At 35.1% G+C, this 14,061-nt stretch overlaps 1 protein-coding gene across 9 annotated transcripts in view; it reads left to right on the top strand.

The window, feature by feature from the left end:
* Nucleotides 1-14,061, top strand: part of LOC145673181 (multiple PDZ domain protein-like) — an 817,414-nt gene that overhangs the window by 565,335 nt on the left and 238,018 nt on the right. For all 9 annotated transcript variants that reach the window (XM_081742643.1, XM_081742640.1, XM_081742641.1 and 6 more), the window contains one exon: nt 12,527-12,720. In XM_081742643.1, the coding sequence (XP_081598769.1) occupies nt 12,527-12,720 (194 nt within the window). The remainder of the gene's footprint in view (nt 1-12,526; nt 12,721-14,061) is intronic.

Raw genomic sequence — 14,061 nt, 5'->3', positions numbered from 1 at the left:
AAATCAAAGTGTAGGAAAAGGTTGGAGAACCACAAAATCACTTACACATGAGTAGAGATCGAAGTAGGAACCCCCTGCTCTGTCTGTCTTGAATGAAAGATCGCTGCAGTTGTAGATAAAAATAATTTAAGCTCCTAAGTTTAAATTTCTGTGATTCAGGCACAGTTGCATAAAAGGACAGTTGGATTGGACTTTACTTGCTAGTTATAAAATGTTATTGGAAAAGAAAATGGAACAGTGTGGCTGTAGTTGAACATTATCCTTCTTGTTTTGCACTCGGCATGTATCGAGTTTGAATTTGTAAGCACTAAGTGAGGATTTTCCAAGGTATTCCTCAGTCTACTAGACGAATGTTTGGATGATCCCTTTAAATATTAACCTTAGTCTACTCTTTTCCCATATTCAAGTTCCGTTGTTTCCTGTATTAAAAGATTTATCACTTTTGTCTGGAACTTGTTAATATATATATATATATATATATATATATATATATATATATATATATATATATATATATATATATATATATATATATATATATATATATATATATATATATATATATAAGTTTAAGAAACAAATAAATAGAACTTTTTTTTTTTGCTTTAAATATTAATATTTGTTTCTTGTTTTTTAAAAATAAAATCAGAAGAATTGACGGGATTCTTAGTTACGAGTTAATTTTCCTTTTATCTTTTTTGTTCATTTCTCTCTAGCTAGGCAATAGAAGATTTAATACTATTTGCTAGACTGGCGGCTAATTATGTAAAAGAGATCTGTTTACGTTCTAAAAACAAGCTTTTAATTAAACCTTAATTCAGATTATCGTGGTCTGGTTACAGAATTAAAAAAAAAAAAAAAAGTAATGTGATAAAAAAATCTCCACAACAATGAACCTCACTTATCTGTCGCAATCCCCAGGACCGAAATGACATTACACTTGACATAGTTTGCCAATACATCAGCCGATAAAACTGTTCGAACAAATAGGAATACAACAAGTGAATACCAACATTTGCATTGAAGATAATGGCATTAATTTAAAACACTATTTGGATGAAACGTTGTGCTTCTCTTAGAATAAAGAATGATTGTCATGTAATGTTAGTGATAATATATTATGTTTCATGTGATTTTAAATTGTTTCGACGGTTGCCGAATGAAAGAGAAGAAGAGTAGACATTAATTGGGAAATACTTCTATGTACGTTCAGCACGCCACACAAGGTTATGAAATATGTAGAGACTTGTTCCAACGTGGGTAATTGCGACCGACTGATAACGTGTTTTAAAAAAAATGAAAAAGAAAATAACAATTAAATCTTGTTGACAGCTTATCACGTTGTATACAAAACTGTCATTGTAAATTGAATGGTTCATTCTTGGCACACAACAGAGACATAGGACATCGATGATACAAAAAGTTACTCTTGCAATACGATATACTGTCGGACACTCTATAATACTTTACAGATATCAGAGATTGGTTTATGTATGTTTCAGTTTAAAGTTTAAAGCCTCTCTCTTTTTTCTTCTCCCTCTCTTTCTCTCTCTTTCTCTCTCTCTCTGTATGTGTAGTAGGCGTTAAGAACCTATGCCAATACAGAAATATAAAATAGAGGTAAGCAGTTGTAGTAGTATAATGTAGCCAAAATAATGTGTATTTTGGCTTTAATGAAACATTCTTTTGCCTGCAACCGCATAACTGACTTCAACTCTTGGTACTTTCCCTGGATTTATGAGACTATAAATCATTTTTTTTTTTTTTTTTTAAAGAAATACCAATAGTAAATAGCCTGTAACCTCAGCTAAAAACTCTACCCTTGCTTCAAAAGTCGTAATAGGTTAAAAAAAAAAAAAAAAAGGTACAACCACGGAAGAAATGTGTGTATGTGTAAAACAAAAACTTTTTTTAAAAAGTCACAGTACAAGGGGAAAGGGGTGCATTTTCTTGTGTTAAGAAATTTATTGAATTTTTATTGCATTTTCCAGTACAATATGTCCCGCTTGCCGTAAAACAGGAAGACTCGTTTCCTTTCACTAATAAGATGGTTTGTTTTTAGTTCTGCATTTCTTTTTCTTTCTTTTCTTTCTCTCTTTTTTTTTAATGCAGGATATCGAGTTTTACGAATAGAGAGTCAATAAAAGCTTACAAGGTATAACCATGTTTGTCTTCATTTTCTTTTACATTTTAGTCACTCAGAAAAGGGCCATTTTGATATTTGTAACGTCTTGTAAGAAAGAGTTTAAAGCTGGTGTTTTAGCTTTTATATACGCATATAATAATTGAGCAAGGAAACATTGAAACTGAAGGCAGGTTTGTTTGACCATATTTCTTTCACTCAAAGACGGGATATTGCTTTATAAATTTTCTTTATCGGCGTCGATAATTAGGCAATTTGAAAAAAAAAAAAAAAACGGACCACGGGTGTGATTTCAGAGAGGGTACCTCAGAGGGAAATTCCTTCTCAGAATTACAAAATTACCCTTCCCTCTAGTCTTATATTCATCCATACTCAGTGTGAGTTTCCAGTACACTCATCCCTCGGTCTATCAAACCTGCCTTTAACAGATATCATAAGCAACGAAAAATAATAATAATAATAGTAATTAGAGCAGCCGATTTAGTTTGGAAATCCTGATTTCAAACTATAAAATATTTTGAATTTCCCAGTCCGCAGCATAAAACCTGCAACATGAGCATGTAAGTTTATTGTGAAATGACGAAGCCTTTTGCTTCAAAATAAGTGTGCAGGGGAGGACGCCGAGGTTTCTCCTGACGTGATTCGTGTCACTTAGACGTTATGTTGATTGCCTGCGCTGTTAGGCGTAGTTTCACAATCAACTTACATGCTCATGTTGCAGGTTTTTTTTTTTTTTTTTCTGCGGACTGTATCAAGTATTTTACCCTATGTATATTACAGTGTAACATATTTTTTTCACTGTGGAGATTGGATAATGTGCTTGATTAAGATTTCTGTACTGTATAATTCCTCAAAAAAAAAAAAAAAAAAAAAAATCTTTCTAATGTAACTGTGGATATTAGCCATTGCAGACTTAGTGCCAGAATTTACGGACAGGTGGCAACATCAGACGACTGTTGCCACTTTTAATTCATTAAAATAAAGAATGAGTGTATATTCACACGGGTATTGTAGGTCCTTCCGGGAGAAATCCTTTTGCAACCACCACTTATGATTAGCAACAACAGCTTCTCTATGAGACATGCTAGTTTAGCTACCTTGAAGGTGAGATAGTGTAGTAAGGAAGGACCTATTCTGATGTCCTAAATGATCTTGAATGACGGTCTACGTACTCGTCATCTTCACGGGATTCAAGTTTCAATATAGTTTTATATTCACATAAGTAGATAAGGCCTCCCAATCATGACGTCGATAATGCATAAGAACAGATAGTCAGATGCTTGAGATACTTCTAGCTTTAAAATTACAAATAGTATGACTCGCACATGTATCATATTACAGAACAAAAAGTAATACTAGGCACCGGGTCAGGAGTATGGAGTAGGTTAGGGTTTCTGAACCTGAGGGCCGCCAGAGGAACACATGAGGTCGCGAAAAAAGATTTCATATATATATATATATATATATATATATATATATATATATATATATATATATATATATATATATATATATATATATATAAATGTGAGTAGAATATACTTACGGAAAATATATGTAAAAAATATTATTTTAAATTTCTTATTTTGATAAGCACTTTTATTTCCGTACTTTTAAAAACAAGAACACTTGGTATGTAAGAGGAATGAAACTGATGAAACACTGCATACTGAGATACAAGAAAAATACAAATACAACAAAAACTGCATATTGAAGTACAATTCAAAATGAAGGCTAGTGTGAAATTTGAACCTGGTGTGATTTCATTAGGCTTCACATGGATAAGCCAAGCCATTTCGTCACTCCCACTAACAACGAAAATGTAAAGTTCCAGTTGTTGCATTTTCGGTGGTTCTAAAAGGTATAGCTTGTATTTAGTTAGTTTTTCCAAACATCGGGCGATATGTAATTCACATTTTAATATGATAGAGATGATTCATCTACTTTTCCCGAGATATGTCTGCCCGTGTATTCACATAAAGGGTTGTTATAGATGAATTTCCTGTGGTAGTTTGCAACCCAGTTGTAACTAAAGTCTAGTTGGGTACATACCATTCAGTTTCAATATTCTAACCAAACTCCTTCACTTAGTGTATACATTACTCTGCTGCTTGCTTTACCTTCATTTTCTCTAATCTACACAATTCTGTCGTTTACTTTAATGTTTAGAGCTCACTGCAAATTATAACAACTGTAAGTTTCATATGTAGCAGATTTCACTGAAGCACCCGGAGATAAATTATGAGAGAGTGGACTATATCATGTTATGCCATGTTTAACCCATCCATTTCACGACACAGTAGTTACTTTCTGGACTGTCTCGTAGTTATTGATTGAAAAAAAGTTATAATTCACATAAAATTTAACGGAATACAAGCAAAAGCCAAGTATCCCTAAGGTAGTAAACACAAAGAAGACAGTGTTCTTGAAACTTTTTTGTTTCACAGGTATAGTACAGGAGAGACTACTTGTGAGTATATTCACCACCGGAATTCACCCACTTGTCATACTGTGGAGTCAACTTTTGTATTATGATGTAGTAACAGCAAGCCGCCTAGGAGTGAAACCAGCGCATGAAAGCCGCCTGCAATTGTGTTCATCACTATCAAAAATGCTTATCGGCTTGAATGTTTGCAGATGTAAAAAGACATGAAAATCATTCGATTATTTGCAGTTGTTCCAATAGGACGTGTTTGACGACTCACCGTATAGTTCAGATCTTTGCTCCGAACGATTTTCATATCTTCTTAGGTTTCAAGAAATTTCTGTCCGGTAAACATTTTGATAGTGATGAACAATTCCAATCGGCTGCGATACATTGGTTCCACTCCCAGGCGGCTACTTGCGACATAGGAATACAAAAGTTGATATCACAGTATGACAGTTGTGTGAATTCTGGTGGCAAATATGTTGAAAAGTACTATCACCTGTGTTATATCTGTAGCAATAAATGTTTCATGGTCACTTGTTTTTGGTCACAAGCCTCGTAATAGTTGGTCACAAGCCTTTGGTTTAAAATCGTACTAATTAAAAATTCTTATTGTTTACATTCAACGGATGTTATCATTATTATTACTATTTTTCAATTTACTTACCAATTACCTTTATATCATAGTCTATATGCATTTATTCAAGTACTTCGTTGTACAGACTAATCCCTCAGAAAGCGACATCTATAAACGTCAGATAGGCAAGTGATAGTGTACGTAGTTATTTATTACCGTGACTGTTTACAATTAGGAGTTTGCGTTATACTTCAGACGTTCATTTTAAGTAGTTGTCCTCTCAAGCCTTCGGCTCGTCCATAAATTACCTGCACACTAGCGACATATCTGGCGTCAGGTAGAAGGCAGCACGGCTAGCGACAACTATTAGCCTGATTGTGAACTATTAAGAGCCTTACTTACAGCGTCTTGCTATGAACAATTCCAATCGGCTAAGTGATGAATTTTTATTGTGCCCCTTGTATTTCTACAACCAACATTACAAATCTCTTATCCAAGGTTGTATAACATCCCAGGATAGCGTGACGCACAAACTTGTTTTCCTTTTATAATTAGGATAGGGGTACTTCACACGAGTGTCTGTTCAGATTGCCAATAATAAAAGCAACGTAACTGTATATATATGCAGTCATCAGTAGTAGTAGTAGTAGTAGTAGTTATTGTTGTTGTAAAGTTTTAGTTCGTTGGTTGGCGTAGCGTGTAAACATTGGAGGGTTATGTGAGGGAAAGAAAAACTTGAAAATTTTAAAGGCGAATCTGTTTGGATGGTCGTTATTTTCAACGTCACAAGTGATCAATGTCGCTGGTGATGAAAATGCATAAGAGTGGAAAGTCAAGGAAGCGGAAGACTCAAGATTCCTTTCCTTTTCTTGGCGTGAATTTTCTGTTTCTGATGAAATTGGATTTTGTAACCTTTTCTTTTACTTTGACTCCTTACAGATGCCTAAAGGAAGAAAAATCGTTAGTGATCTAGTACTTTATCATATTAGAATAATCTTTATTCTCTTCCTTACTTCTCGTATTAATGTGTTTTCCTTATATATATAAAACAAAAAGTTGAGATCACAGATATTAATATTTATTTATCATAATATTGTTTTCTTTAAAGAATTTACTTTAAGGACATTAAACTTAAGATATCATTTCTATAAAAAATGTTATTACAACAGAGTAGCAGACCTACAAGATGTATTCAGTTGTATGAAATGAAATGAATTATGTCAGTTTAACATTCTAAGATTATGCCATTAAGGTTAATTTAAAGGGACAAGTTTTGCCGATAGATGTCACTACAGTCTTCGTATCTCTCTCATGTATTTTTTACCTTTCACGAAAATTCACGATTTCTCTTACAAATTTCAACCTAGAGATTTCAAATTTTTAGAGAAGGAACTTCATAACCTATCGAAGGCAACAATCCGTGCCGATTTTTTATTTAGAATTTTCTTCATTGTTGAAATGGCTTGTTTATTGAAAGGGATATCCAAACCTTTAACAATATAACTCTTTCAACAATGAAGAAAATTCAAAATGAGAAATCGGCACGGATTGTTGCCTTCGATAGGTTATGAAGTTCCTTCTCCAAAAGTTTGAAGTCTCTAGGTCGAAATTTGTTAGAGAAATTGTAAATTTTCGTGAAAGGTAAAAAATACGTGAGAGAGATACGAAGACTGTAGTGACATCTATTGGTAAAACTTGGCCCTTTACACCAACCTTAAGGCTAAAGGAGACTATGATTAAGGCAGATGAATGATGATGAAAGAATTTTTGGAATGAGAAAATGGTATGAAACTGTAGTACCCCAATTAAATCCACGGATCTGATGTTGTCTACTACAAACTTGACCGGGATCGAACCAGGACCCCACACACCAGAAGTAAGCGCCCTACCACAGTCACTGTGCCCCCTTCATTTGTTTGGTAATGCCTCCCTGCTATTCTAATGACTCGTGGTACGGAGTTTAATTACCAATGGGAGAGCATTGAATATATTACAGTGAATCGAACTACGCGTTAAACAGTACATTCACATTTCATATAACCGAAGGAACGCTAATTTGAAAACAAACAATGAAATATTTAAACATTATATCTTTATCATTCAAACCCTTGTTCCCTGAAGGATCTCTGCGTCTTCCCCTGCATGTGTACATACTTGGTGCTGATGCACTTCTTGTTACACACTATGCTATGTTTATGCCATTTGTAAGGTTTTTTGGTATATTTGCTCCAGTATTTATTCTAGTTTCTAAGAATTTTTCATTGGATGTGTGTTCCATTATTCTCTTTCTGCAAATTTCCCCTCATTTCTTCTTGATCTTTTTCGTGATTCGTGATCCTATACGATTCTGCAACAACAAACATACACTATATATAAATTTATGTATATAATATAGTTTCACTACAGCACAATTTTTGTAAGACATAATCCTACCTTTTATATTTTGACTTAAGTCTGTGTCAGGAGTAATCTTTTGCCTCTTTTTCTGTGATCTTCGCTTTATTCATGGTCATTTGTTTGTTGCGTTTAAACATATTCAAATACTACGGACTCTCGTTAATTTGAACTCGGACGATTCGAACAAAAGTGTTTTCCCCCCTGAGAATTCTATTGAAAACAATGGTTAAAAAATTTGAACTTTTGAAGTTTCTGTTTGGGCAACGCGACATGATACAGTACAGGAATTTTTAGTGTTCACTGATTGCAAACAGAACAATGCAATTACAGCTGGCTTTTATTTATTGAGAGATAAAAAGAAAGATCGGCAATAGTATGCCAACCTTATCTGAAGTTTCCGAAATGGTTGAAAATTTCTTAAGATAGTATATTGAATGCCAATTAAATGTTATTCATAGCATATTACAGACATTAAATGAGAAGGAAATCTTCCAGTTTAACCTCTCACGATTATGCCCATTAGGGAGGCAATAAATGAAATTGAAAGACAATCAATTCAAACCAAAAGAAAATCATGAACTTCTTTAAGTGAGAACAGATAATTACGGTTATTACTCGTGTGTGTGTGTGTGTGTGTTCGTGTGTTAATTTAGTTTTTGTGGTACTGTACTTTTCTATTATACGTGTGTCTTAATTTATGTACGACTAAATGTCATATGTTCGCAGTATCATTTCACGCGAATAATACGCTGTACACTTTGATATTCAGGAATGTGCATTTTTTGAGTGGATTCTGAAAACATTTTTTGTGTCTTCCCTTGAACTTCGAGTTAAAAATACTTTACTGTAAGTACATGATAATGCCTGTCTAGATAATAAACGAAAACTAGAAATAGAGCTATAAGACTCAGTCTTTTTCTCTACCGTTTCTGATCGTAGTTGCTTCATTATTTGACTTCCACAAAGGTTTAGCAAAAACTTATCTGAACGACCTGCAAAGAGCTGTAGTAAAAATTAGGTAAAATACAATAGTAGATATTTGTTATTTGAAAAATATATATTTACACACTTCATAGATTATCCCAAGAATCATATGAAAGACGAAGCCGAAGGTGGACAAAAGGCGAGGCGAAAGCAGTCGAGGGAGAAGAGGGACAAAAAAGTGTCAGTACACAAAATCGATTTGCGTAAACTGTGGTAAACTTACATTATTCAAATAGAAACCATTTGGAAAGCCAATAGTGTTTTACGGGGGCTGGCCATTCTTCTCTCTCTAGTGACCCCTATGGGTATGAAGTAAACACATAACAATACAAACCAGTTGAGAATGCTCCAAGAACATTACCAGAACGAACTTTAAAAAGAATGGAAAGATGGAGCATAAAGGATAACTGTGATTTTTCCTACATATAAAAATAAATCTTTTTATCCGCACTTTCTTCAGTTTCTCGCAAAAATTCGAAAAATATAATTTCTCTGTGACACGCTCTCGAGCTATGGCTCCTTAAATCTCCCGAAATTTGAACTTCTTCGGCCAATATCTGGGGAACGGTAACCAGTTGGCCAGACGCCACCGGTTGCTATTTGGTACGGGAATGTTCACCATCCTCTTAGGTGCTAATCAACACCAACATGATCTCTCAATGACTTATGGTTCTCGAGATATGGCTCCTTATATCTCCCGAAATCGGAACTATTTTTTGGCCAATATCTCGGGAACGGTAAGTCATAGAGAGACTATATTGGCGCCAATCAATGCCTAAAAGGATGACAAACATTTTGGTGCCGATATTAACTGGTGGTCATTGGCCAAACTAATGACCACGGATTACTCTTTGGTACCAAAATATTCACCATACTCACAGGTATTGATAAACAACAATATCATATCTCTATAACTTATAGTTTCCGAGATATAGCTCCTTAAATCTCCGGAAATCGGCCATTTTTTAGCCAATATCTCGGGAACGGTAAGAGTGACGCGAAAAATTCCATCACTTTCTCAGTTTTTGATACTCTATCGAATGGGGAGCTAAAAATTGAAAAAAAAAAAAAATCACAAATATCAGACAGACAAACAGACAGATTTCAGTTACGAACTAAGTTCGTTGGAAATCTGCCTTACGACTAAATAACGGACAAAACTTAGGATTAGGATTTAGATTTCTGGGCTTTCGGCGTCTAAAGCCATTCAGCCCGTCTTGTTTTCAGGGATGACGTCCCTTGGTGAGCACACTATCCGGGGAAAGAGAAGGAAGAAAGAATTGGGGAAGGAAGGGAACTGCCTGGGACCTATAAGTTAGATACCACACCGGCATTTGCCTGGTGTCGAAAACCTCATTCAGGGTGGCTGGCCTGAAAAAGCGTTTTACACTTTTTCGACCGACTGACCCCACCGGGAATCGAACCCGGGACCGCTCGCATGGACAAAACTTGTTTATATGTGATTACTTTTTACTCTGAAATGAAAGTAAAAAAATTAAATCAGCAATAATTATATAGTAAACACAATTTACGTATATTTCATTTCTTAGTATAACATGTGATTGCTCTCTCGTCTTGGTTTCCTATAAAAGAACTCGTTTCGTGCATTTGCTACTTGCTGATCATCCATCGGTTCTCGATTTTAATTTACTCAGCTTCCTCTTCTTTTCCAGCCGAAGAAACTTTTAATCAAGGTAAAGTAATCATAAAATTGGTATCGTTAGACTGTGATAATTTCGAATTAATGGTGATCCGAAGGAAAACACATTAAAGCACATTCGATCTCTTTTTTTTTTTTTTTTCATTTTTCGTTTTTTTTTTATTGAATCTAAATGTCTGCCGCTCCAGTTTCTTTTTCTTTATTTTTTTTTTCCTTCATAGATTTATGTCTCGTGTTCTTTTAAGCTCTTCGTTTATACACGAAAAATAAGAGAAGAAAAGTACAATGTTAAAAGCAACCCTAAGTTTGTTGTAATGCTAGTACTAGACTAAGTAAACAACTTTGTTTTTTCGTCTTTTAAATTGAGTATTGAAAAAAAAATATGAAAAGAGATCTTTCATTCAAATTGCGAGCGTCAAAGTGGTTATAAATCTGTTTATTGTTCTGCTTTAAGGTTCACGAGGATGATCTTATTTTTACAAAGAAAAGAAGAGAAAAAGCAATGAAGTTGTCGCGGTAAGTACAGGGTCTTCGAGGAAGAATGTTTGGGTTTCGTGAGGCTGTTGTGCAAGAGTAATGGCTCTTGGGTGGTTGAATGATTCACCATTTTGTTTGGCAACGCAAATGGTTTATTCAGAGCCAAAACAAATGTAGTGCTTCCAGAATCCACTTTATACAATGACAAAAGAACGCGTGTTAAAAGTGCGTGTTCATGTCAGTATGTATGTGTGTTCCGTTTATGTGTATATACTGTATATGTGTGTATGTCTGCGCGCGCGCGCACCATTCACAACGCGGCACACGTCCAGGCAATAATCAGTCTCACGTCAGACTCTATCGAGCATATCTGGCGTAACAGTGCCAATCGTCTCGTTAATTCCTGTTTTGAAATGGTTCACATTTTCAATTTTAACACAGTACAAAATGCCTTTGATAAAACTACACAAGAAAAAAACACAATAAACATATTGACATACAAATTCACTTTAATATGTTTTTTGTTACACTATAGTGGATTCTGATAGAACTGGATTTGTTTTTGCATGAAATAAACCACTGAGTTGCCAAACAAAATGGTGAACCATTCAACCACTCAAGCGTCATCACCGCACAACAGTTACATTAAACTCCAACATTTTTTCTCAAACACCCTGTATTGTATGCAGATGTTTGGCACTAGGAGTTAACAGTTGAAAGAAGGAATTCAGTGGAAGAAAGGATTGAACGGTCAGCTGTGAATCAGTGGTAGAGTGTTCACATACGTTTGGAGCTCGTGTATGTGATTTTCCTATGTATTAAAGTTAGTGTTACTTATTAAGATTCTTTACTAAGTTTACACCCCCATTTTTTTTAAAAAAAATTAGTGTTTTACGTACTGAAAAACATAAAAATTTAGAAAGTGGACCAGATCTCACACTGCATCGTCTAAAATATTATTACATGACCCCTATGAATGTTTTCAGGACCTTTCGTACAGTGTAAGAATTTGTGCCCCCAACGATTATGGTATAATTAACTGCACATCCAAATTCCCGTTTATAAGAAAAGGTTTGGAAACAGTAATTAATTAGTAACACCATTTCGTTAAAATGTTTTTGATTCACGTTTTTACGTTTTTGGATTTCTTCGTTGTTTTTGTTATTCACTAAAATTTCAGAAAGTAGAGATGAACTTGAAAGAGCCTAAACGTTGTAGAGTGGCTATAAAATCTAGAACAAATGGCGCACTACCTTATTATACAGAAATTGCATGCCACTGGCTGTATACTCTTACTTAGATGTTAGGAAATGCACCAGTTCAGATGGATCTCTATGTGGAGTAACGAAATCTTGGTCACATCTGGAAGTGTATAATCACAACAAGAGCAGAATCTTCACGTGTTCGACAGAATTGAAACGGACATCACATTCGAGGAAGTTTGTTCGTCAGCCCTACCATAGATGTCCAAATTCGCCAGCTTGGCACTCGCACTCAGTCGGGCTTGGGCTTAATAATTGAACATGAGCCCGAGCTCCAGTGAAATAAGTGAGCGCGAGTCCGAGTAAGCAGGAGCCCAGTTGAGAGAAGTGAACGCAAGTCCGAGTGAGCGCGAGCGCAGTTAAGGCTAATGAGCCCGAGCCCGAGTGAGCGCGAACCTAGTTAAAAGAAGCGAGCGCGAGCAAGCCCAGTGCAAAATGGCCATCTATGATCCCTATAACCACCCTGTATGACTGGCCACCTAATAATGAATTGCTTATATTTATCTGTTTTAACATTATGTTACGTAAACTATATATAGGAATTTAATCATTTTTACTATTTATTGACTACATAAGGTTTCTTTCTGTTTCGTTGCAGACAAAGTGCAGAAGAAATATGGTTCCATAGGTTCTGTACACATAGTGCAATTGGAAAGAGGCCCTAAAGGGCTTGGAATTAGTTTAGCGGGTCATAAAGATCGAACTCAGATGGCTGTGTTTGTGTGTGGACTTAATCCCAGTGGTAGTGCGTTTAAAGATGGCCGCATTAAGATTGGAGACGAGGTGCTAGAGGTAAGTTCTGATTTCGTTATGAATTTTTCTTATCGTACGTGCTGTCTAGTGGTGCTTTCCCAAATTTGTTATTAATGTAATAGATCAAGGAGTAAAAGTTCTGATCTGATACAGTGTTCCCATACTTACAACGTGGGTATATACTCAGTCATGTTACCTAAAGAAAAAGAAAAGAAATGAAAATGCCCATTAACTAGCTGTTAGACTGCAGCTAGATACTGTTGGAAAAACAGTTGAAGGAAGAACGTGAAAATAAAAACAAACCGACATGGTAGAAATAGACGTATTATACACTATCGCCATGCCGGTAGCCACCCAAAAATGCAGGGGGGACTAAAAGTTAGGAGGGAGGCGATCCAACCATATTATAGTTCATTTGCAAGCCTACCGTGAAAAGTTTAGAGGAGACTAAAAATTTAGACGGGCCCAGCCCCCTACGCTCCCCCTGGATACGGGCCTGACTAGCGATTCTCAACCTATAGGTTGCTAGCCTGGTGGGTTCGAATAGAGTGTGTGGCTTTTTCCGTACAAGTCTTCGAAAAATTGCAGAGCATAATGTAACGCAAAGCGTGCTAAAAATTAATTATAACTGCTATGCCTATTATCACAAACTAAAACGCAGATTTTGCGCTGCGTTTGCGCAAACCGTCACGGAATGGGGACCTGTGGGTCAGATTAAACTTTTACGTTCAGTGTTGCTTCTTGGATCTGATTAACATATTGAAACTTTGAATGGTGATATATTAAGTAGTCATGCCACTTATCACTCCATATTTGGTTCAGTATGCTTTTATTCAGGTGGAAATCCAGTACAAAGAAATGCTCCATGTATTCTTAAATGTATGATATAAGATGCTATGATTGACCAGGACATACAGAACATAGGCAAATTATAATAATAATAATAATAATAATAATAATAATAATAATAATAATAATAATAATAATAATAATAATAATATCATTAAATCAATTAGCCCTAAATAAAGAGATAATTTAATCCTTTTCTGTATCCCATCTACTTTTGATGGAGGTGTTAAACTTGTCGCTATATAGTTGCATATAATGTTCTGTCAGTTATTTATAGATGATTTCGCATAAACCATTATTTTTAAATACACTAGAACATAATGAGGAAATAGCATATGAGAGAGTTTTTCGACCAGTATAACTTCGATCACAGAATGGCATACATATTATTTACCTTCAAAATAATCTTAAATTTTACTCATATCATCGCACAAAGTCTGCTCAGTATAGCCTATCTAATGTTGTATGTGTTTATTTCGAACACAAAGAAACTTTGTCTTTTAACATTTTACAGCTAAGACTTCAAGACAG

Source organism: Thermobia domestica, chromosome 16 (genome assembly GCF_964235325.1).
Source record: "Thermobia domestica chromosome 16, izTheDome1.hap1.1, whole genome shotgun sequence".
Taxonomy (NCBI): Eukaryota; Metazoa; Arthropoda; class Insecta; order Zygentoma; family Lepismatidae; genus Thermobia; species Thermobia domestica.
This window is presented reverse-complemented; position numbering and strand designations above follow the sequence as displayed.